The sequence below is a fragment of the Rhinopithecus bieti genome, unplaced genomic scaffold (genome assembly GCF_001698545.2).
Source record: "Rhinopithecus bieti isolate Rb0 unplaced genomic scaffold, ASM169854v2 scaffold_574, whole genome shotgun sequence".
NCBI lineage: Eukaryota > Metazoa > Chordata > Mammalia > Primates > Cercopithecidae > Rhinopithecus > Rhinopithecus bieti.
The window spans coordinates 4,819,892-4,842,812 of record NW_016803605.1 but is presented as its reverse complement, the minus strand read 5'-3'; the positions used below and the strand labels follow the sequence as shown (position 1 = coordinate 4,842,812).

Here is a 22,921-nt window from a genome sequence, read left to right as displayed (position 1 = left end):
TTTTTTAAATGTTTTTGAGACAGAATCTTGCTCTCTTGCCCAGGTTGGAGTGCAACGGCATGATCTCAGCTCATTGCAACTTCTGCCTCCCGGGTTCAAATTATTCTCCCATTTCAGCCTTCCGAGTAGCTGGGATTACAGGCATGCATCACCACGCCTGGCTAATTTTTGTGTTTTTAGTAGAGACAGGGTTTCGCCATGTTGGCCAGGTTGGTCTCAATTCTGATCTCAGGTGATACGCCCGCCTTGGCCTCCCAAAGTGCTGGGATTACAGGTGTGAGCCACCGCGCCTGGCCACAAGAGTCCTGTTTTTAAACATTGGGCTGGGTACAGTGGCACCCGCCTGTAGTACCATTTACTTGGAAGGCCGAGGTGGGAGGATCCCTTGAGCCCAAGAGTTCAAGACCAGCCTGGGCAACATAGTGAGACCCCCATCTCTGAAATTAAAATAAATAATGGCCGGGCACGGTGGCTCACGCCTGTAATCCTAGCACTTTTGGAGACCAGGGTGGGAGGATCACTTGAGACCAGGAGTTCAAGACCACCCTGGGCAACATAGGGAGGCCCTGTAATAGCAAAAAAATTTTTAAAATAAATGAAGCCTTGAGTTTGAGATGCCCATAAGATTCCTGGGAATGTGGAGAATCTACTTCCAGCAGGCAGGGCTGGAGACGGAAACTGGGAGTGCTGTGTTCCCTGCCTAGGGAACCTGGCCTCAGCGCCTCAGAGCCTCAGAGCTCATTGTCTAGACCTGTCATCCACTACACAGTCACCAGACACGGCTATAGAGTGCTTGAAATACACTTTGTCCAAATCAAAGTGTACTCTGAGTATCAAATAACACAGTGGATTTTGAAGACCTACTATGAAAAAAGAATGGAAAATGTTGATTTTTACATATTGATTAAATGTGAAGGGACAATATTTTTGATATATTGGGTTGAATAAAATATTAAAATTTATTTCACCCATTTCTTTTTACTTTTCTTACTATGGCTACTAGAAAATTTAACATTGTTTATGTGGTTCACATTTTATATCTGTTGGACAGCAGTGGTCTGGAGCTGGGTCCTCACCCTCGGCACTATTGATATTTTGTGCTGGATAATTTTTTGCTGTGGGGCTGTCCTGGGCATTGTAGGATGTTTAAACAGCATCACTGGAATCTGTCCACCAGAGGACATCACCTCCTAACTCTGGCTGTAATTTATTTATTTATTTATTTTTTTGAGGCAGGGTCTTGCTCTGTTATCCAGGCTGGAGTGCGGTGGCACAGTCACAACTCACTGCAGTCTCGACCTCCCTGGGCCTAGGTGATCCTCCTACCTTAGCCTCCTGAGTACCTGGGACCACAGGCATGCACCACCACACCCACATAATTTAAAAAATTTTCTTTGTAGAGATAGAGTCTCCCTGTGTTGCCCAGGCTGGTCTGGAACTCCTGGCCTTAAGGGAGTTAAGGGCCTTCCAAAGTGCTGTTATTATAGATGTGAGCCACGATGCCTGGCCCACCCTGGGTTTTGACAACCAAAAATGTCTCCTTACATTGCCAAATGTTCCCTCGGGGGTTGATAGGGAGGATAGAAATCACTGTGTAGAGGCAATTGGAATAATATCACATCTGCTGTGATTTAAGTGAGCTCAGGGCCTGGGGACCAGGGCTGAACCGTGGAGGGAGCAGCCGCGAGGCCAAGGCCTAAATCTAATTGAGGTTTGGCTTTTTTGATTGCTAAAACCAGGTTTCTTGTAACGTCTGGAGACCTCTACAGTGCTTAAAATGAGAAGGTTTATTTGAATCTTGATTCTGTGATACTAGAGCTGGAAGGGACCCTAAAACCCAATGTCTTCAACCCCTTCCTGGTTCAGAGAGGGAAAGTCGGAGAGACAGGAATAGAATTCAGGACTCCTGCCTCCCAGCTCATCTCACTGTCCCCATGCGTCATCCATGTAGACACAGTTGCCACGTTTGATTCAACTTCTCTATGGTGACTTGGTTACTCAGAGCCCCTTTTGTGGTGGGGTCCACTGTGGCCTTGGCCGCCCATTATGTTCCTAGGGCTTCGGGTCTCACCTGTGAAGTGATGGCATCCTTTAACCGGTGCTTTGCAATCTCTCCCTTTAGTCCGCAACCATCCCTCTGTTCATGAGAAACAAAGATGTCGCTGCAGAAGCGGTGAGTGCCTCGGGTACGTGCAGCCTGTCCTTGTGTTTTCCCTCACGTGAACTCTGAGGAAGAAAAGGAAACCAAAACTCTCTGTTTGCAGGTCACAGGTAGTGGCAAAACACTCGCTTTTGTCATCCCCATCCTGGAAATTCTTCTGAGAAGAGAAGAGAAGTTAAAGAAGAGTCAGGTGAGGACAGCAAACGTGATTTATTTTCACCTAGTCATCAGAGTTCACATTGGATTAAGAAGCTGGCTACAAACTTGAAAAAATAGGTCAGAAGCCGTGACTCACACCTGTAATCCCAGCACTTTGGGAGGCCGAGTCTGGAGGATCACTGGAGTCCAGGAGTTTGAAACCAGCCTAGGCAACACAATGAGATTTTATCTCTACCAGTAATGAATGAATGAATGAATGAATGAATGAATGAATGAATGAAACTTGAAGAAAAAAAAAGACAATCCTCATTATTTGTGGATTCTGTATTTGTTAATTTGCCTGCTCGTTGAAACTTATAATACCCCATTGGATCCTCAGTGCTTCTGTGGTCATGGGTGTGGGCAGAGCTGCCTTTTGTTTTACTGCTCAGGTGTAAACAGTGTCCTTTTCGTCATCTATTTGGTGCCATGTTTTTCACCTTTTTTTTTTTTCTTTTTTACCTGAGACAGGGTCTTGCTCTGTCACCCAGGCTGGAGTGCAGTGGTGTGATCTCAGTTCACTGCAACCTCCACCTCCCAGGCTCAAGCTATCCTCCTGCCTCAGCCTCCCAAGTAGATGTGACTACAGGTGTGGACCACCACATCTGGGTAATTTTTTGTATTTTTTGAGGAGAAGGGGTTTTGACACGTTACCCAGGCTGGTCTCAAATTTCTGGGCTCAAGTGATCTTTCCGCCTCGGCTTCCCAAAGTGCTGGGATTACAGGTGTGACCCACCGTGCCCAGCCATTTTGCGCATTTGTTGCTTTATGTTGGTGATTTTGGTTTTTGAAATGGCCCCGTGGTGTAGTGCAGTCTAGTGTTCCTGGGCGCAAGAAGGTTATGATGTGCAGAGAGAATCCCCGCACTAGAGAAACACAGGCTCAGGCATGAGTTAATGTGCTGTTGGCCACGAGTTCAATAGGAATGAATCAACAGTATATATTCAATAGAGTCTTTTAAGCACAAACAGACATAAAATAGAGTTATGTATTGATTGGTTGACAAAAATGTCATGTCCAGAGACTGGCAGGAACCTAACCCTGTGTTTCCCCTGTGAGCAGTGGTTCAGCATTCACTAATTCAGTGTTCTTAGTATTAGTGACTTTAAAGAGCATAACTGCAGTGTATGATTACAAGTAACGGTAATTCAAAGTAGTTGATATGTGCTCAGGGATGCTGCTGAGAACGCCCAGTAACTGCGGTTTCTCTGGAAGTTCTCTGTGTGGTGGAGGGCGGAGGGCCTATGAGTTCCTCTCCAGGAGGCCCTTGCGCTGCTGACTGTGTCCCTTCCTTCCATGTGGGCAGGTTGGAGCCATAATCATCACCCCCACCCGAGAGCTGGCCATTCAGATAGACGAGGTCCTGTCGCATTTCACGAAGCACTTCCCCCAGTTCAGGTGAATTGGATGCAGTGTCCCTGTTAGCCACGGGCTGTTGTTTTGCCGAACTTAAAGACTGTTTTCTTGTTTTAGCCAGATTCTTTGGATCGGAGGCAGGAATCCTGGAGAAGATGTTGAGAGGTTTAAGCAACAAGGGTGAGTTTGCTCATGTCTGCTCATTTCTTTGCTTGCTCTTGGCACTGAACCTAAGAATCAATATGTGATCTCAACCTAACTGTGGGTCCCCCTTTCAGGAGCCTCCTCCCCCTGCAAAAAGGTGTTTTCTCCAGGCCAGCTTCCTATTGCGCTTTGCTAGCTCCTTCCCATAAGGCCCTGATGAGTACTTAACTCAGGTTCCTACAGAGGTCAAGAGAACGACGTGAGGATAAATGAGTGGTCAGGATAGATGAGTGTGGGACTGGGGGATGGTGAGGAACTGGCCAGTAGCTGCCTGGAATACTCAGCTCCAGCTGGTAGCTGCCTGGCGGGACTGGGCTCAGTAGTGCCAGGTTTTGAATTTTTTAAAAAGAAGATGGAATTCCAGATTTGTGTGTGTAATCTCCTGATTTTTTAACTGTTGGCGTGTAATCCACGTTTGAAAAACACATCTTGTAGGTGAGCCAGTCTGAGGGAGCCACATCCGGCCCTGAGTCTGCCAGTTTGTGATCTTTACATAGGGTTCTCTAATTATGTCAACATTCCCATTTTACATGTGAGCTACCTGGGGCCTCCAATGGTTGAGTTAACTTGCGTAGGTCAGAGGTTGGGAAGCTTTTTTTGTAAATGAGCAGATGGTAACTGTTTTCGGCTTTGTGAACCATATGGTCTCCGTCGCAGTTACTCAACTGCTGTTGCAGTGTGAAGGCAGCGATAGGCAACATGTGAATAAATGGGTGTGGTTGTCTGCCAATAAAATACTTGGCAAGGACAGGCAGCAGCCCAGGTTTGGTCTGGGAGCTGGAGTTTGCCAACCTTGCCTGGGTCATAGCCCAGAACCCAGATCCCATTTCGCCGCAGCCCTCACATTTTCTACCCTACAGCACTCTTTTCCACTCTCATGCTCTTCGTTCTCTTCACTAGGGCTTAAATGACTTTGGAGGGATATGAAACTTGGTATTTTGGTAATCATCAACCACATCCCCAAGATCCAGAGAGCTTGGTAAATGTTAACTTTCTTTCCAAAGTGGGAACATCATTGTGGCCACTCCAGGCCGCTTGGAGGACATGTTCCGAAGGAAGGCGGAAGGCTTGGATCTGGCCGGCTGTGTGCGATCCCTGGATGTCCTGGTGTTGGATGAGGCAGACAGACTTCTGGACATGGGGTTTGAGGCAAGGTACTGGACTTTGGACTTCACTGGCTTGAGTGGGCGGATGATACTAATACAAAAGGAAAGCAAAATGGAGTTTACCACTTTATGACTAGGTATTTTTATTTTTTAGTTTCATTTTAATTTATTTTTAATTAATTTATTTTTTAGAGACAGGGTCTTGTGCTGTAACCCAGGCCGGAGTGCAGTGGCGTGATTATGTTCACTGCAGCCTCAACCTCTCGGGCTCAGGTGATCCTCCTGCATCAGCCTCCCGAGTAGCTGGGGCTACAGGCGCACACCACCATGCCTGCTTTTTTTATTTTTTGCAGATGGGTTTTGCCATGTTGCCCAGGCTGTTGTCAAACTCCTGGGCTTAAGTGATCCTCCCACCTAGGCTTCCCAAAGTGCTAGGATTACAAGCGCCAGCCACCATACCTGGCCTAAGTATTTTTATTAACCACATTTTAATTTCAAATCATTAAGTAGTTTGAGCTTTCAAATTCTACCACGTGACTTTTATTCCCGTTCTATCTTTGATCTTAAAATGCACTTTCCTTCAAGTATTTTTTTTTTTTTTTTTTTTTTGAGACAGGGTCTTACTCTGTCATCCAGGCTAGAATGCAGTGGCATGATTTTGGGTCATTACAACTTTTATGTCCTGGGCTTAAGTGATCCTCCCACCTCAGCCTCCTGAGTATCTGGGACTACAGGCACATGCCATCATGCCTTGTTTTTTTTTTTTTAATTTTTGCAGAGACAAGATCCCTTATGTTGCCCAGGTTGATCTCAAATTCCTGGGCTCAGGAGATCCTCCCATCCCAGCCTCCCGAAGTGCTGGGATTACGGGCATGAGCCATCACATCTGGAAGTTTTGTTGTTTTTTAATAAACAGTTTAATTGGATATAATTCACATATCATTATAATTGTATAATTGTATGCTAAAATTTGAGGAACCTTGGAAAAATGAAAGTATAAAGAAGAAACAAAGAATCACCCATCATCTCACCTCCCAGTGTATGTGCTGTAAATATTTTGATGGCTTCACTTTCAGTCTTTCTGAATACCTGTTTCGTATCATGAAGCACTGTGTGTTGATTATGCTGGCAAGTAAGCGGTTAAGTGTGAGCCCTCTTTTTATCAGCATCAACACCATCCTGGAGTTTTTGCCAAAGCAGAGGAGAACAGGCCTTTTCTCTGCCACTCAGACGCAGGAAGTGGAGAACTTGGTGAGAGCGGGCCTCCGGAACCCTGTCCGGGTCTCGGTGAAGGAAAAGGGTGTGGCAGCCAGCAGCATCCAGAAGACCCCCTCCCGCCTGGAAAACTACTACATGGTGAGCGCCTGGGCTTGCTTCTTACTTAGTGATAATGACCAGTGCTCTTTTTATGGAAATTGTACTGGTAGAATAAATATATGAGACCCTGTAGCACACATGAAATGCATTTGGGGACAGAGCTAGGAGAAATGGTCTGGGTGTTCCTGCTCATTGAATGAATGTTAGTTAAATTGGGCATAAATGTATTTTAAGCACAGTCTCTAAGGACAGTGTCTCTGAACCTCCTACCCTCAAGTGACAAAATGTTTCTATTTTACATGCTTGGGGTGTGCTGGGTGCAGGCATGATTAAACTCTGTAGTTCCTAGACCTGTCAGAACAGCCTGTGTCACAGAGAAGGGCATAGTTAGATGTGCAGGTGGAACACAGAAAATCAAATGACAGACTCACTCCTGAGGAGACTTTGTGGGGTGGAAATGTTCTACTCTGTAAATGTTGTGTATTTTTGACCTGCATCAAATATGCTGAATTTCTTTTTTTTTTTTTTTTTTTTTGAGACGGAGTCTCGCTCTGTCACCCAGGCTGGAGTGCAGTGGCACGATCTCAGCTCACTGCAAGCTCCGCCTTCCGGGTTCACACCATTCTCCTGACTCAGCCTCCTAAGTAGCTGCGACTACAGGCACCCGCCACCATGCCTGGCTAATTTTTTGTATTTTTTTTAGTAGAGACGGGGTTTCACCCTGTTAGCCAGGATGGTCTCGATCTCCTGACCTGGTGACCTGCCGATGTCGGCCTCCTAAAGTGCTGGGATTACAGGTGTGAGCCACCGCGCCCGGACTTTCTGTTTGTTTGTTTTTTGTTTTGAGACAGTGTCTCACCCAGGCTGGAGTGCAGTGGCACGATCTCGGCTCATTGCAACCTCTGCCTCCCGGGTTCAAGCAATTCTTCTGCCTCAGCCTCCTGAGTAGCTGGGATTACAGGCGTGTGCCACCATGCCCGGCTAACTTTTTGTATCTTTAGTAGAGGTGGGGTTTCACCATGTTGACCAAGCTGGTCTTGAACTCCTGACTTCATGATTGCCTGCCTCAGCTTCCCAAAGTGCTGGGATTACAGGCATAAGCCATCGTGCCCGGCCCAAATATGCTGAATTTCTAGTAGTAACTACTGGCTGCTAGCTTCTGTAGTTTCTTCACAAGGAAGTAGATGGGCTTTTGGCAATTTCATTGTTTAGTAATGAGGCCACTCCCCACCCGTTCTGTTCCGTCCCGTTGCTGGGATGGGCCACGAGGCACAAGTGCAGAGAGCACAGGCTGCAGGGGAGGCAGCACCATCAGGGCATGGAGGAACCCACAGGCCAGTGCCACTGCTGATGGTACATTGTCCCACCAGCCTGGGGCTGGGACTTTTCTTTCTTTTTTGCAATAAGCTTTTTCAGGTTAAATTTTTCTTTAGGCCTGGAGGGGTTCCCTAGCTCCTGAACATGTCTGCTGTTCAAAATGAAGGAGGCTAGTCTTGAAACCAGAGTGTTCCTATTGCTGTAGACTGTGAGGTTGTCGAGGCTGCTCTCCTGTTTGTGTCAATTTGTAGGCAGATTAAAGGTAGAATGAGTTTGCCAATGAGAAACTGCACCTAGTGTAACTGGAGAGTGTCGTCGAGATCAGAGAGGCTCATCAGAAGTGGGAGTTGTAGTTGCCATTGATGTTTCTGACAGTCTGGGCTGGGTGAGGGAGGAGGCTAGCTCTTCCCAAGCAGAGGGAAGGACTCTGCACAGGGTAGTGTGGAGAGCATGGGCGCTAGAGCAGCTGCAGCAGGACTGCCTGGTGCATATCTTGGCTTTGGCCCCTACTAAATTAACCCGTGAACTTAGAGGTCCTCACTTGTCAAATGGGGGCCACAGTAGTATACAGCTTCGTAGGGTTGCTGGAGGATTAATTAATCCATGCAAAAATGTTCATGATAGTGCTTAGTACAGGGTAAGTATGGGTTGAGCATTCCTAACTTGAAATTTCAAAATCCAGAATGCTCCAGAATCTGAAGTTTTTTGAATGCCAGCATGATGCGGAAAGGAAATGCTTGTTGGAGTATTTTAGATTTCAGATTTCCAGATTAGGGATGCTCAACTGGTAAGTATAGTGCAGCTATTCCAAAATCTGAAAGAATTCAAAAGCCAAAAAACACTTCAAAGTCCCAGGGACCTTGGATGAGGGATACTCGTACTAATGTTAGCTTTGGACACCCACTGTGGCTACTGTTGCGTTCTGTTGTTTTGCATTCATTTTGCATTTAGAAAGATGGCTGAGTACATGAGGAAAAATTCCAAACTGGGCATTTGGTTTTGGTAAAAATAGGATGAATGCATTCAGGTAAATTTAATGTCTCTAATTTGGGAGTTTGAATGGAGGACTTGATTGCATTATGAAAAAAAGCAGTGGGGTCTGAGTCCATGGAAGCCTTTTAAATAAGTAATGTACATTGCTCTCTGGAAATCATTATTCATCTTAGAATAGTGACTTCTAAACTTGGCATCAGAATTTCCTGGGGGAACTCTTAAATAATATGGATTCTTAGGTCCAATCTCAGACCTACTGAATCAGAATCTGTATGTCATACCCAAGAATCTGCATTTAAAAATATATATATATCCTTTGGCTGGGTTAGGTGGCTCACGCCTGTAATCCCAGCACTTTAGAGCTGAGGTGGGAGGATCGCTGGAGGCCAGGCCAGGAGTTTGAGACCAGTCTGGGCAACATATTGAGAGTCTGTCTCTTAAAAAAAAAAAAAAGAAAAGAAAAGGTAAAATAAATAAAAATCTACTCTGGAAATGGTGTACCAGCTCTCATGTATATTGGGACTGGGAGTTGGGAACTGTTGCCTGTTGGATGACTATGTTTCTCTGAGCTGTATGATTTTGTGACATACAAATTGTAACTTTTAGAGGCAGCAGCACATGTCGATGTTTATTCTGAGCTAGGTAGACCAGTTAACATTCTGACTAAAGTCTGTCCTACCCATGGGGAAAATGACAGTCCTTAAAATTTAATGCTGAAACTGAAGATAGCCATGGGGATTATTATTGCCAAGTATGTTTTTTATTAGTTTCCCTTTTTCTTTTGCAGGTATGCAAGGCAGATGAGAAATTTAATCAGCTGGTCCATTTTCTTCGCAATCATAAGCAGGAGAAACACCTGGTCTTCTTCAGGTACTCCTCTGGTCTCTGTGGTAGGGGCGTCAGGGATTCAGGCAGAATGTGCAGGTGCATGTGGCCTTTGGGTTTTGGATTCCATCTAGCGTGGTTCTCTCGGGAATGCTTTTGGCTGCAAATAACTGAAAACCCAACTTTCGTGGTTTGAACAAGGTTGGCTTTATTTTTGTCCTGTAAAAATAAGTCCAAAGGCAGAGGCAGTTTCTCACAGGGGTTTCATGTGTCATTCATGTCAAGATCAATGTTGATGTGATTGGTCTTCTCTTCCTGTGTGTCACCTCATGGATTCTGGATGACCACTATTATACCCTGTCATGTCTGCACTGAAGAAAGATAAGAGGGGAAAGGCAGAGGGGGCGTATGGCAATATTAGCTATATCCATGCCTTTTAATCAGTAAAACAAAGAGCTTCTTCCGAAACCCCTCTGCCCTAGCTGACTTCAGCTGTGAATTCATCTTAGGGGCCAAAAGTGGGTCATGTGGTGGCCCCTCACTTCAAGAGCAGCAGAGAAAATGAGCGCACAGCTTTTCTGGCTCTGTGATAGTGGCCAGCGAAGCAAGAAGTGGTTGGGAATAGTGTTTATCAGCCATCCCTGGAGTCCGCCACAGTGGAGTTTTGTCCTGTGGTCAGAAGGCAGTGTAGGAACAGATGCATATGTTCTTTGGACTGTTGGTTCTTTTCCCCTTTTCTCCAGAGATAAATGTGTTGATCTTTAGCAGTACATAAAAAATAATTTTATATTACTTTTCCATGTGTTATCCTACAAATAAAATGCAATATTGACCATGACCCACAGTAAGAAGTTCAATTTGGTACACACCCAAACAAGACAGTAAAACAACGGTTTTTACGAAACCACACTCTGCTAGGTGGGATGTTTTCTATTCTCTTCTACTCCAGCTGTTAATTTTTAAAAAATGCTGGTCGAGACCCACTAAATTGATTTCAGAACCCACCAGATCTGTGGGTGATGAGGCTTAGTGTGTGAAACACCACTGCGTTACATACTATGTGACTCAAGGTGGAAAGACGGACCAGTCTGGTGGCAGTCACAGCATAGGTGGAGGAACTGAAGTAGACAAGAGTTAGCCCCAACTGGAATGGTCTGGTATAGTGGAAGGAGCATTTGACCTGGGTTCTGGTGCTGCCACTTACTCTGTGTTTCTGGTAAGTTTCAGTTCCCTCATCTGCAAAAGGATGGGAAATCACTGGGGAATGCTTCCAGTAAGGAAAAGAGTCCAGGGTGAACTGTATTAGAAGGGTGCTGGGTAAGGAACTCACAGCTTCAGAGAATGCTGAGTGTCCACTCCCAGGGAAGGAGCTCCCTGGCAGGAGTTCATGGGCCATCTCTTTAGGGTATATCTTTATTGGGATGACTCTGCCAACCTCCTTTCTGTCCTTGGATGACTCAGCTCCAAGTCCCAAATATCTGGGAGAAGGGATCTGATTGGTCTAGCTTGGGTTATTTGCTGAGCCATTGGGAATCCTGCTAATTGGGGAAGAAGCAGTTCCCTAAAGGAAAAGCAGGAATGTTTTTAAATCTTGTAAGACTATTTGTGGCTAAGATGTCATTGCTTTTGTTTTGAATGACTGTTTCACTTCAATTCCTTTTTCGGGGTCAGGGAGATTTCCTGTTAGAACGTCTTTAGACAGTAGAATACGTCCTTGGGGGTTTTAACTCATGTTTAAGGTATTTTGTCAAAAGATGGGCCTTTCATTGGCTGAGAGGATTACAGATTGAGAACTCAATTGTGGATGATTTCCACTGCCAGTTCGTCATTCCCCTAGGGAGGGCTCGTAGTTAGGTTGTGTCTACTGCAGCTATTGCTCACAGTTCCCCTCTCGCGGTTGTAGAAGGACCAAGGTGGTCAATGACTCTAAGCCCTCTGTCCCTCTTGCAGCACCTGTGCCTGTGTGGAATACTATGGGAAGGCTCTGGAGGCGCTGGTGAAGGGCGTGGAGATTATGTGCATTCATGGAAAGATGAAATATAAACGTAATAAGATCTTCATGGAGTTCCGCAAATTGCAAAGGTGGGTGAGCTTCATTGGAGGTAACAGCTTTCCTGCCACACTGCTCTTTTAGGTCCTGCCTGGAACCCTCTTCTCTCTCTAACCTGGTTATCACATCTCTGTAAATGCCCAGAGCTTCCACTGCCCTGTTCTAATCGCTTTGCCTTTTGTTATGTCATTTCCCTAGTTACTGAACTTCTGTGCTAGACGGCAGGCTCTGTGACACAGGAGCCCTGTGCATTGTCTTCACTCCCAGATTGCTCTGTGCCTGGCCCAGGGAAGGGTTGTGATGACTGTCAAGCAGCAAGGAGCAAATCCATTTGTCCTGTTGGTGTAGAAACTGTCTGTGGCTTAAGGGTGGGCATGGTGGCTCATGCCTGTAATCCCAGCACTTTGGGAGGCCGAGGCGGGTGGATCACAAGGTCAGGAGATCAAGACCATCCTGGCTAACACGGTGAAACCCTGTGTCTACTAAAAACAAAAAATTAGCCGGGCATGGTGGCGGACGCCTGTGGTCCCAGCTACTTGGAAGGCTGAGGCAGGAGAATGGCGTGAACACAGGAGGTGGAGCTTGCAGTGAGCTGAGATTGCGCCACTGCACTCCAGCCTGGGCGACAGAGCGAGACTCCGTCTCAAAAAACAAAACAAACAAACAAAAAAACTGTCTGCTTATCAGGCTTGTGACTACACAGCAGGGAACTTGTGTCTTCCAGTGACCATAACTTGTTTCTGTTTGTGCTGACAAATAACAGTTTTCTGTTTTTCTTAATCATTGAACATCTGGCTATATTAAAAGTCCTCTTTTGGACAAAGCAATATACCTGACTGCGGGGCCTCAGTTACAGAGTGAAGTGTCTGTTGTTTTTCAGATGGCTACAAAGGATTAGACCCATACAGTTTCGGTTTTCAAATGGAAATGTTGTAATTTTTAAAATCCCTTTGCTGTCTCTCACCTCCCTCCAATTTTTATTGGAATTTATGAAGTCTTAGAGATTTGTAGAAAGAAGAAAAAACCAAAATATTACCTTAAGCATGTGCTTCTGTGAGAAGCTCCAGCACCTGTGTGTCACTGTCATCAAGATCAGTAGGCTGTGTGATGGTGATGAAGATGGTGGCCTCCTTACTCAGAATGCTGTTTTCTCATTTTCTAGTGGGATTTTAGTGTGCACTGATGTGATGGCCCGGGGAATTGATATTCCTGAAGTCAACTGGGTTTTGCAGTATGACCCTCCCAGCAATGCAAGGTATGGTATGAGGCTGCCACCCACTCTGTGTTGAGGAAGTCAGCCTAATGAAGTAGGAATCCTGAAGAAGACAAACAGATAATGATGTTCACTGAAACATTATTTTATAGCAAGCCTCCAGCGTGCTTGGGTCTGCAGTGACCCCGTGCATTCCTACAGTGCTTGCCAGAACAGTTTGAAACGGTTTGAGGCCTTGCCCTGCTCCATGTAGAGCAAGGTTATAGAAATTTCAGACAATGAGAGAAAACAAAAAACAACAACAAAACATTATTTGAGGCCGGGCGCGGTGGCTCACGCCTGTAATTCCAGCACTTTGGGAGGCCTAGGCGGGTGAATCGCTTGAGCCCAGGAATTCACTAGCCTGGGCAACATAGCAAAACCCCGTCTCTACAAAAAAATCTATGTACAGATTAGTTAGGCGTGTGTGACTTTAGTCCCAGCTCCTTGAGAGGCTGAGGCAGGAGAATGGCTTGAGCGCAGGAGGCAGAGGTGGCAATGGATTGTGCCACTGCACTCCAGCCTGGGCAACAGTGTGAGACTCTGTCTCAAAACAAAACCCATTGTTTTAAGAGGCAAAAATAGGCAAATGGATGAATAACCCATTCGTGGTGAAATAGTGATATTGTATTGGCAGCAATTAAAAGTATTTTCAATTATTTTCAGTTCTTGCAGAAACACACAATAGAATGTCTAAATGGAAAAAAGCAGTACATAACACCACATGTGAAAATTACAACTACTTTCTCCAAAGTCAGCATGTATTCCTAATACATGCATCCACGCATAGGAAGATGCCTATAAACCCCCAAGTGTTGATGATTACTCCTGAGATTATTGGTCATTTTCATTTTATTCTTTGTATTTTTCATTGTTTCCCAGATTTTCCACTGGGGACCATGTCCCACCTGTCTGATCAGAGAGAAAGATACAAGTTTTACTTAGAGTTCACATTAAATGTTTATTACAGAATCATATCTGTCTGCAGTGCTGGTTTAATTGCCAGTTCTTCTATTTCTCACACTAGCAAGTGACCAAGTCCACACTGAGCTGTGGAGGCTAGAGGCTCCCCATCGCATTTTAGCTGCATCAGCCATTGGCTGGAGCCTGAGCTCTGTTCAGCTGTCTTCACCTGGGTACCCATTTCCATTCTGTGTTCTCACAGTGCCTTCGTGCATCGCTGCGGTCGCACAGCTCGCATTGGCCACGGGGGCAGCGCTCTGGTGTTCCTTCTACCCATGGAAGAGTCATACATCAATTTCCTTGCAATTAACCAGAAAGTAAGCTGCCATGCTTTTTCAGATAGAATGCCTAGTGACGGGAAAGCTGGAAGAGTTCTTCTCCAGCATGTGGTCAGCAAATGAAATTACAAATGGCAAACTCACTGGGGCTGGGCTGGTGGCGGCAGTGTGGACCCTAGTGGCCTTTTTTTTGTTTTTGAGACAGAGTTTCACTCTTGTTGCCCAGGCTGGAGTGCAATGGCGCTATCTCGGCTCCCTGCAACCTCTGCCTCCCGGGTTCAATGGATTCTTCTGCCTCAGCCTCCCAAGTAGCTGGGATTACAGGCACGTGCCACCACCCCAGATAATTTTGTATTTTTAGTAGAGACGGGGTTTCTCCATGTTGGTCAGGCTGATCTTAAACTCCCGATCTCTGATGATGTGCCCACCCTGGCCTCCCAAAGTGCTGGGATTACAGGCATGAGCCACTGTGCCCGGCCACCCTGGTGGGCTTTAAGGCTGTGGAGGCACCTCGGTCATGGAGTGACCAAGCCTCCTGTGCGGTAGCAGGCCCTGCTGGGATCCAGGCAAGGGTGAATAGAGACTTGTGAATAGAGACCCAGTGTTGCTATACTTTGCTACTAGATTAGGATTGTCATGTGAAAACTGATTTTTAAATTTTCTTTTAAAAATTTAACATACTTTTTAGAGCATGTGAAATATTTGGGTTGGAATTGGGCTTCAGACCTCAAAAGGTGAAAAGGAATTGTTTTGCTTTTGGTTTTCTTGGTTGTGATGGGGGAGCCCTGGGGATGTGATGCCAACCAGGGAAGGTGAGAATGTGGTGTGTGTGTAGTGCCCCCTGCAGGAGATGAAGCTCCAGAGAAACACAGCGGACCTTCTGCCAAAACTCAAGTCCATGGCCTTGGCCGACAGAGCTGTGTTTGAAAAGGGCATGAAAGCTTTTGTGTCCTATGTCCAGGCTTATGCAAAGCATGAATGCAACCTGATTTTCAGATTAAAGGGTAAGTTGGACTTCTTCATGTGATAATGTCTCCATCTTAACTATGTGGTGATCTTACAAGTATGAGATTGCTTTGTCTCATAAAAGGAAGTGTTCCCAGGCTTTGAGTAGACACAGAATAAACTGGCCACTGGCTGCTGAGTATTCCTTTTAACTTTGTAAAAATATAATTATTTTCATTCTAATTTAAATGAATTCATTAAACCCTTTGGTTAGAAAAAAATTATATTGTAAGCCATTACTGACTGTTCTAATCCTGTTGTGTGTGCTAACTCTGATCTTCTGATTGAATTAGATCTTGATTTTGCCAGCCTTGCTCAAGGTTTTGCCCTGCTGAGGATGCCCAAGATGCCAGAATTGAGAGGAAAGCAGTTTCCAGATTTTGTGCCTGTGGACGTTAATACAGACACGATTCCATTTAAAGATAAAATTAGAGAAAAGCAGAGGCAGAAACTCCTGGAGCAACAAAGAAGAGAGAAAACAGAAAATGAAGGGAGAAGAAAATTCATACAAAATAAACCTTGGTCGAAGCAGAAGGCCAAAAAAGAAAAGAAGAAAAAAATGAATGAGAAAAGGAAAAGGGAAGAGGTAAAGTTTAGTTTTACTTACGTTAACTTAGAATCTTGAACAAATATTATTGTAGTTGTTCTTTAAATAGGAATTGTGTGGGGCTCTCAGATTTCTGTTACGTTGGCGACTGGGGCGGGGAATTTGCTGTATTTGCGGAAGCCAATCTGAGAGCTTATAGTTCCTGAGTTAAAACTGCTGGTTTCACTAGAACACTATTGCTGAAAAATTTAGTAGTTTATTGGTTTCTTCTGTACTTAGGGTTCTGATATTGAAGATGAGGACATGGAAGAACTTCTCAATGACACAAGACTCTTGAAAAAACTTAAGAAAGGCAAAATAACTGAAGAAGAATTTGAGAAGGGCTTGTTGACAACTGGCAAAAGAACAATCAAGACAGTGGATTTAGGGATCTCAGATTTGGAAGATGACTGCTGATTCCAGTGCCACAGATGAACCCACAAGGGCATAGCTGTTCCCTAACTTGGTGGATGGCTCCAGTTTGCTTTTAATGGAAATCAAAACTTCAGGAGACATCTGAGAAGAATCATGTCTCTGAAAGCTGTCCTTTCAGACAAGGGAGAAATGAAGGATTTCACACTTGGGAATATTTTACTAAAAACATTCCAGTCTTGGCTGGGTGCAGTGGCTCCTGCCTGTAATCCCAGCACTTTTTGGGAGGCTGACGCAGGAGGATCACTTGAACCCAGGAGTTCAAGACCAGCCTGGGCAACACAGCCAGACCCGCTCATTAAAAATAACAAAACAAAACAATTCCAGTCTTGAAGTAGTCTAACAGAAGAAAATGTACAATTATTTGAGTGTAAATAATATATGTCAGTATTTATTTATCATGATGGGTCACATAAAAAGACCTATGTACATACTATATATATATGAGCTCTTTTTTCTGAGGCTATTTTACAGTTATTTTTAAACATAAAGGTACTGAAGTATTCTTGACTTCTAATTTTCAAAACCATTCCTTAGCGTCTTTAGGCATCTGACCTCCTGAATGTCCTTGGCCCTGGGCTTCAGTTATCCTTTGATGCCCTGCAGAGGTGGCTAATGTGCTGGGGGTTTTTCTGTGTTAAGAATAGTCCCAGTATTATTATTATTATTATTTTTTTTTGGTGAACAGCTGAAAAACAGAGGCATTAAGTCATATTCCGGGAAAGAGAATTACAGTTTTTTTTTTTTTTTTTGAGACAGAGTCTCGCTCTGTTGCCCAGGCTGGAGTGCGGTGGCCGGATCTCAGCTCACTGCAAGCTCCACCTCCCGGGTTTACGCCATTCTCCTGCCTCAGCCTCCCGAGTAGCTGGGACTACAGGCACCCACCACCTCGCCCGGCTAGTTTTTTGTATTTTTTTTTAGTAGAGATGGGGTTTCACCGTGTTAGCCAGGATGGCCTCGATCTCCGGACCTCGTGATCCGCCCGTCTCGGCCTCCCAAAGTGCTGGGATAACAGGCTTGAGCCACCGCGCCCGGCCGAGAATTACAGTTTTTATGCCTTCTGTTGAATAAATGGCGTCCTGATTGCCTGGGTCTTAAGTGTGTAAATGTAGCTGGACAGTGTTTTCCCCTAGATGGCCTGGTCAGCTTGCAGTATTGACGCCAGACCACATCAAAGTCTTTACCATAGAGTTTATTTGAAAAGATGCTGAATTTGTTCCCAATTTTAAAAAGCTGTTTAGGACCCAAACATATTTAAACTTCTCTTACACATACAGAACTTTAGTTTACAAATATTCCAGAAAGCATTTTCTTAAGCGGTGAGCCATGCAGAATACTGTTGCTGAATGTTGTTTCTGCCCTCCTCGTGTTCTCTTGGTACAGTTTTTACTGTTTGGCTTGATCCTGCTGAGGAATGTGCTTACCACTGGAAGCCAGACGCAGAGTCGGCAAGTGTTTCTTGCCTCCTACAAGGCACCGCGTGTAATGTCCTGACCAGCTGTTGGTCGTCCTGACCAGCTGTTGGTCGTTTGTGGCAGAGGGGTGTGGCTGCTTTTCCCCTGCATCTCGCATGCTTTTGGCAGATCAGTCGAGTGCAGGGGAGGATGAGGAGAGATGGACTTGGGCTCATCTTTCATCAGTTAAGTAGCCAATTATCTAACTTGTATTTCTGGAAACTGAAAAGGAAAGTTTCTAGAAACCATAAGAACAATTTAGGATGGGATTTAGAATAACTGACACATTTTTAGATGCGACTGAAATGAATAAGAAAGGTTCTCCAAGATGTAAGATTTTAAGTCCTTACTCCATAAATCTTCATTAAAACACATCTCAGTTTTGGCCTGGCTCACTGGGGTGTCAAGCAGCTACTCACCCTGCCTCAGCCTCAACTACAGAAGCTGTACCTCAGCAGGAAAGGGCCCACAGGTTATAAATAGAGCTTGATGAGCTCATCGCTGACTGCTGAGGGTGTCAGCACGCCCAGGTCTGTAAACAGCAGAGTGATTAAGGAAGGGGCAGTGTAGTCGACCCACGGATGCTCCTCTTTGAGGTCTTGTCCAGTCTGTGCGACCTTGAGAGTATCTGCCTTATACTGAGGAGAGAAGTACACATTAGTCGGCACTGAATGTTGAGGGCTCCGTACTGCTGGGGCCTTGGCGTGAGTGATCAGTGTGCTACTTCCTGAGACTGCTCTTTGAAAATGGGAGAAGCTAGCTATGCAGGACACTGGAGAGGAGGGCAGAGTGGTGGCCATAAGCCAGATCATGGCGGCGTGCTGGCCAAGAGCTGTAGTGTAACAAACTTAAATCACACGTCCCCTCATTCTCATGCCGGATTAACTTCTCCAGACCTCTCAAGGTATGATTCAGAGTCACAACAGACAGCTTGCAGTGTGCTAGGGACTGTGCTAAGACTATCTTAGAATCCTCATGACCCTGTCAGATACCGCTGGGCCATTTTACAGACAAGGAAACAGGTTCAGAGGTTGAAATGAAAGGACTTGCCTCAACTCGCACAGTTTATAAGTTGTGGTGATGGGAGCTGACCTCAGTTGAGCCCAAAGCTGGGATTTACCCACCAGCTTCTGGCTTCCTCTCCACCCATCTATGGTGCTACTTAAAGAGACTGAAAGACTGAAATTCTAGGGACAAATGTGTGAGTCCAGCCACCAATTTATCTTTGTATTCCAAGTGTTGGGGAAAGTAGCAATAGGAAGTGAAAAAACACTGGAACATTCTTAGGACTACAATTTCCAAAAGTTTCAGTTTAGACGTTAGTACCCCTTCAAATATGTAAAACTCTTGCCTTAAACTTATCTGGGACGTCTTGCTGGTTTAGTGGAAAGAGTCGGACAAACTTGAAACTTTCTGCAACCGCATAGAAAGGTTTATTCTGTGCTTTGGCACACACAGCCATCTGGTTGGTTCCAATCTGGGAAGGCAGGAAATGGAATGGATGAGCTCTAGAGTGCATCCAAAGTAGAAGCCACAGAAAAGCAGGCTGGGCTCAGTGGCGCACACCTGTATCCCAGCATTTTGGGAGGCTGAAGCAGGTGGATCACCTGAGTCCAGGAGTTCGGCACCAGCCTGGGCAACACAGTGAGACCTCGTCTCTTATTACAATAAACGAACAATTAAAAAACAGCAATAGAAAGTTATGTATATACATAATATATCTAATTCTGACTTTGGAATAAGAAAAAAAATGTTTCCCCAAGGATATAGAAATAGCCACTAGAGGCTGGATGCGGTGGCTCACACCTGTAATCCCAGCACTTTGGGAGGCCAAGGTGGGTGGATCACCTGAGGTCAGGAGTTTGAGACCAGCTGGCCAACATAGGGAAACCCCATCTCTACTAAAAATACGAAAAATTAGCTGGGCATGGTGGGTTGGGCGGGGGGCACCTGTAATCTCAACTACTAGGGAGGCTGAGGCAGGAGACTCACTTGAACCCAGGGGGCCGGAGGTTACAATGAGCCAAGATTGTGCCATTGCACTCCAGCCTGAGCAACAAGAATGAAACTCCATCTCAAAACAAAAAAATTTAACAAAACAAGTGTTGGCAGGCCAGGCGCGGTGGCTCAAGCCTGTAATCCCAGCACTTTGGGAGGCCGAGACGGGCGGATTACGAGGTCAGGAGATTGAGACCATCCTGGCTAACAGGGTGAAACCCCGTCTCTATTAAAAAATACAAAAAACTAGCTGGGTGAGGTGGCGGGCGCCTGTAGTCCCAGCTACTCGGGAGGCTGAGGCAGGAGAATGGCGTGAACCCGGGAGGCGGAGCTTGCAGTGAGCTGAGATCCGGCCACTGCGCTCCAGCCCGGGCGACAGAGCGAGACTCCGTCTCAAAAAAAAAAAAAAAAAAGTGTTGGCAAGGATGTAGAGAAACTGGAACCTTTGTGCTTTGCTAGTGGGAATGTAAAGTAGTGCAGCTGCTGTGGAAAATCATGTTTCTCAAAGTTAAATATACAGTTATCATATGACTCTGCAGACCTCCACCTCCCAAGTTCAAGCGATTCTCCTGCCTCAGCCTCCCAAGTAGCTGGGATTACAGGTGCCCGCCACCATGCCCAGCTAATTTTTTGTATTTTTAGTAGACATGGGGTTTCACCATGTTGGCTAGGCTGGTGTCAAACTCCTGACCTCAGGTGGTCCGCCCGCCTCAGCCTCCCAAAGTGTTGGGATTATGGGTGTGAGCCACCACGCCCGGCCTTATGTTACATATATTTTAACTAAAAAAAAGCTTTCATGAAGCCTTTCTAAATTAAATAATGGAGAGAGAAATTGTAATAAAAAACGGAGGTCAAATGTGCTCCATTAAAATGAAAACAAATGACAGGCTGGCCACAGTGGCTCACGCCTGTAATCCTAGCACTCTGAGGAGTGGAAGGGTTGCATCAGGCTAGGAGTTCAAGACTGCAGTAAGCTATGACCACTGAACTACACTACAGCCTGGCCAACAGAGTGAACATGTCTCTATTTAAAAAAATATATAATATTTATATATACACATTTTATACATATATATTTTATATGTAAATATATACATATTTTAAAATATTTGTATGTTTTATGTGTATATGTATATGATAAAGAATAAAATGTACACATAAAGAATTAAAAAATAAAACCAAACCCCAATTCCAATTCAAGCCAATTTTGTATAAATTAAATATAAATTATACTTTTTTTTTTTTTTTTTCTGAGACAGGGTCTCACCATCACCCAGGCTGGAATGCAGTGGTGTAATCATAACTTACTGCAATCTCAAATTCCTGGACTCCAGTGATACCCTGCCTCAGCTTCCTGGGCAGCTGGAACTACAGGCAAGCACCACCACGCCCAGCTAATTTTTCTATTTTTTGTAGAGACAGGGTTTCACTATGTTGCCCAGGCTGGTCTTGAACTCAAGGCCTCAAGTGATCCTCCCACCCTGGCCTCTTGAACTGCTAGGATTATAGGTATCAGCCATCACACCTGACCAAATTACATTGTGTTCATTTATGTAGATCAACCTAAAAAGAAGAACGATTTGACCAAAACTGGACTGACCATTGCTATGACTTATGGGAACTGGGCAACAACTCAATACCATGATGAAGTCCTGAAATGAAGCAGAGTTAGAAGGAACTGTAATCAACAACACTGCTGTGGTGTCCTAGGTCAGCAAGACACCTCCAAGTCTAGAGCAGGGAACTGGGGAGAACTGACACTCTTACCTTGTTAATAATTCCTCCGTTTTCAACAACTCCTTCGGCACCAACTAGGACAAGATCTGCCTTCTCCATGATGTAGCTAAGGGGAAAAAAAGCTTTTCATGCTTTATTTTCTTGTCTTTAACGAGTAGCATCATCATCTGCAAAGACCAATATTCCATTTCTATCAAGGTAAGTTCCTCCCATAACTACTTGTTTTTTTTTAAAGAGCGCTTAACACGCGATAGACCCCTGGCATTGTTACCAGGGGCGTTTTTTGTTCATGACACTACAATGAGACATACACTTCACACTGCTGCCCGGCGCATGCACGCGTACATATGTGTGTAACTGAAGCGAGAATGTCCTGACACAGCAGTCGTCCTTCCAAGTGTAGTATCCTCTACTTTCTGTTCTACTTCAGTTCAAACCAAATGAAATTTTAAAATCTGATGTGATCTGAAGTTGGACAAATGTGTTACGCAATTTTAAAATCTTTCCTTCCTTTTTTTTTTGAGACAAGGTCTCACTCCGTTGCCCACGCTAGAGTGCAGTGGCATGATCTCAGACCAAACCTCTACCTCTTAGGCTCAAGTGATCCTCCCATTTCAGCCTCCCAGGTAGCTGGGACCACAGCATACGCCATCATGCCCAGCTAATTTCTGTCTTTTTTTTGTAGAGATGGGTATTGCCCAGGCTGGTCTCCAACTCCTGCACTCTAGCGATCCGCCTGCCTCAGGTATGAGCCACTGTGCCCAAACTTAAGAATCTTTCTGGTAGGATGAAGGCCAATTTAGTTTCTAAAATGAGCAATTAGAAGAATTCCTCAAAATGCTTACTTTTGAACACATTCCTAATTTCCTTCATCGTCTACTTTGTTTTCATTCCAAGAGATCATTAGTCTTGTTTCGCTTGTGAAATACACTGGCAATCCCAGGACCACATGACACTGGCTTTGCGGCGGGAGCAGCATCTTCTAGGTGAGGCAAAGCACCCCAGCATACCCCTGAGGACAGCCAGGTCTTCACAGAAACAGAGGCCCTGACTACCCTCTGCGGGTCCCAACTCACCTTTGTACTTTGCTCTTAAAATGCATTCACACTGGCCAGGCGTGGTGGCTCACGCCTGTAATCCCAGCACTTTGAGAGGCTGAGGCGGGCAGATCACCTGAGGTGAGGCGTTCAAGACCAGCCTGGCCAACGTGGTGAAACCCCACCTCTACTAAAAATACAAAAGAATTAACCTGGCATGGTGGCATGCGCCAGTCATCCCAGCTACTTGGGAGGCTGAGACAGGAGAATCACTTGAACCTGGGAGGCGGAGATTGCAGTGAACCAAGAACGCACCACTGCACTCCAGCCTGGGCGACAGGGCAAGACACTGTCTCAACGAACAAACAGGCCGGGCATGGTGGCTCACGCCTGTAATCCCAGCACTTTGGGAGGCCAAGGCGGGCGGATCACGAGGTCAGGTGATCGAGACCATCCTGGCTAACATGGTGAAACCGTGTCTACTAAAAATACAAAAAATTAGCTGGACATGGTGGTGGGCGCCTGTAATCCCAGCTACTCGGGAGGCTGAGGCAGTAGAATGGCATAAACCTGGAAGGCGGAGCTTGCAGTGAGCCGAGATTGCGCCAACGCACTCCAGCATGGGCGACAGAGCAAGACTCCATCTCAAAAA

The 22,921-nt window shown here is 45.3% G+C and overlaps 2 protein-coding genes across 3 annotated transcripts in view; one reads left to right on the top strand and one right to left on the bottom strand.

The window, feature by feature from the left end:
• The window catches only part of DDX55 (DEAD-box helicase 55), an 18,656-nt gene extending 2,168 nt beyond the window's left edge, over positions 1 to 16,488 (top strand). Inside the window, exons 2-14 of one of the 2 annotated variants that reach the window (XM_017889820.1) lie at positions 2,123 to 2,173; positions 2,265 to 2,351; positions 3,666 to 3,757; positions 3,833 to 3,895; positions 4,924 to 5,073; positions 6,192 to 6,381; positions 9,440 to 9,522; positions 11,428 to 11,559; positions 12,690 to 12,782; positions 13,945 to 14,059; positions 14,856 to 15,024; positions 15,319 to 15,611; positions 15,852 to 16,488. In XM_017889820.1, the coding sequence (XP_017745309.1) occupies positions 2,123 to 2,173; positions 2,265 to 2,351; positions 3,666 to 3,757; positions 3,833 to 3,895; positions 4,924 to 5,073; positions 6,192 to 6,381; positions 9,440 to 9,522; positions 11,428 to 11,559; positions 12,690 to 12,782; positions 13,945 to 14,059; positions 14,856 to 15,024; positions 15,319 to 15,611; positions 15,852 to 16,028 (1,695 nt within the window). In that variant the 3' untranslated portion in view covers positions 16,029 to 16,488. Of the gene's footprint in view, positions 1 to 2,122; positions 2,174 to 2,264; positions 2,352 to 3,665; positions 3,758 to 3,832; positions 3,896 to 4,923; positions 5,074 to 6,191; positions 6,382 to 9,439; positions 9,523 to 11,427; positions 11,560 to 12,689; positions 12,783 to 13,944; positions 14,060 to 14,855; positions 15,025 to 15,318; positions 15,612 to 15,851 lie in introns of those variants that run through there. The other variant, XM_017889830.1, reaches the window with a different exon arrangement.
• A 731-nt stretch (positions 16,489 to 17,219) lies between these two features.
• Positions 17,220 to 22,921, bottom strand: part of EIF2B1 (eukaryotic translation initiation factor 2B subunit alpha) — a 14,876-nt gene continuing 9,174 nt past the window's right edge. Inside the window, exons 7-9 of the mRNA XM_017889814.1 lie at positions 21,263 to 21,338; positions 18,849 to 18,974; positions 17,220 to 18,135 (exon numbers count right to left, since the gene is read on the bottom strand). Of these exons, the coding sequence (XP_017745303.1) occupies positions 17,971 to 18,135; positions 18,849 to 18,974; positions 21,263 to 21,338 (367 nt within the window). The 3' untranslated portion in view covers positions 17,220 to 17,970. The remainder of the gene's footprint in view (positions 18,136 to 18,848; positions 18,975 to 21,262; positions 21,339 to 22,921) is intronic.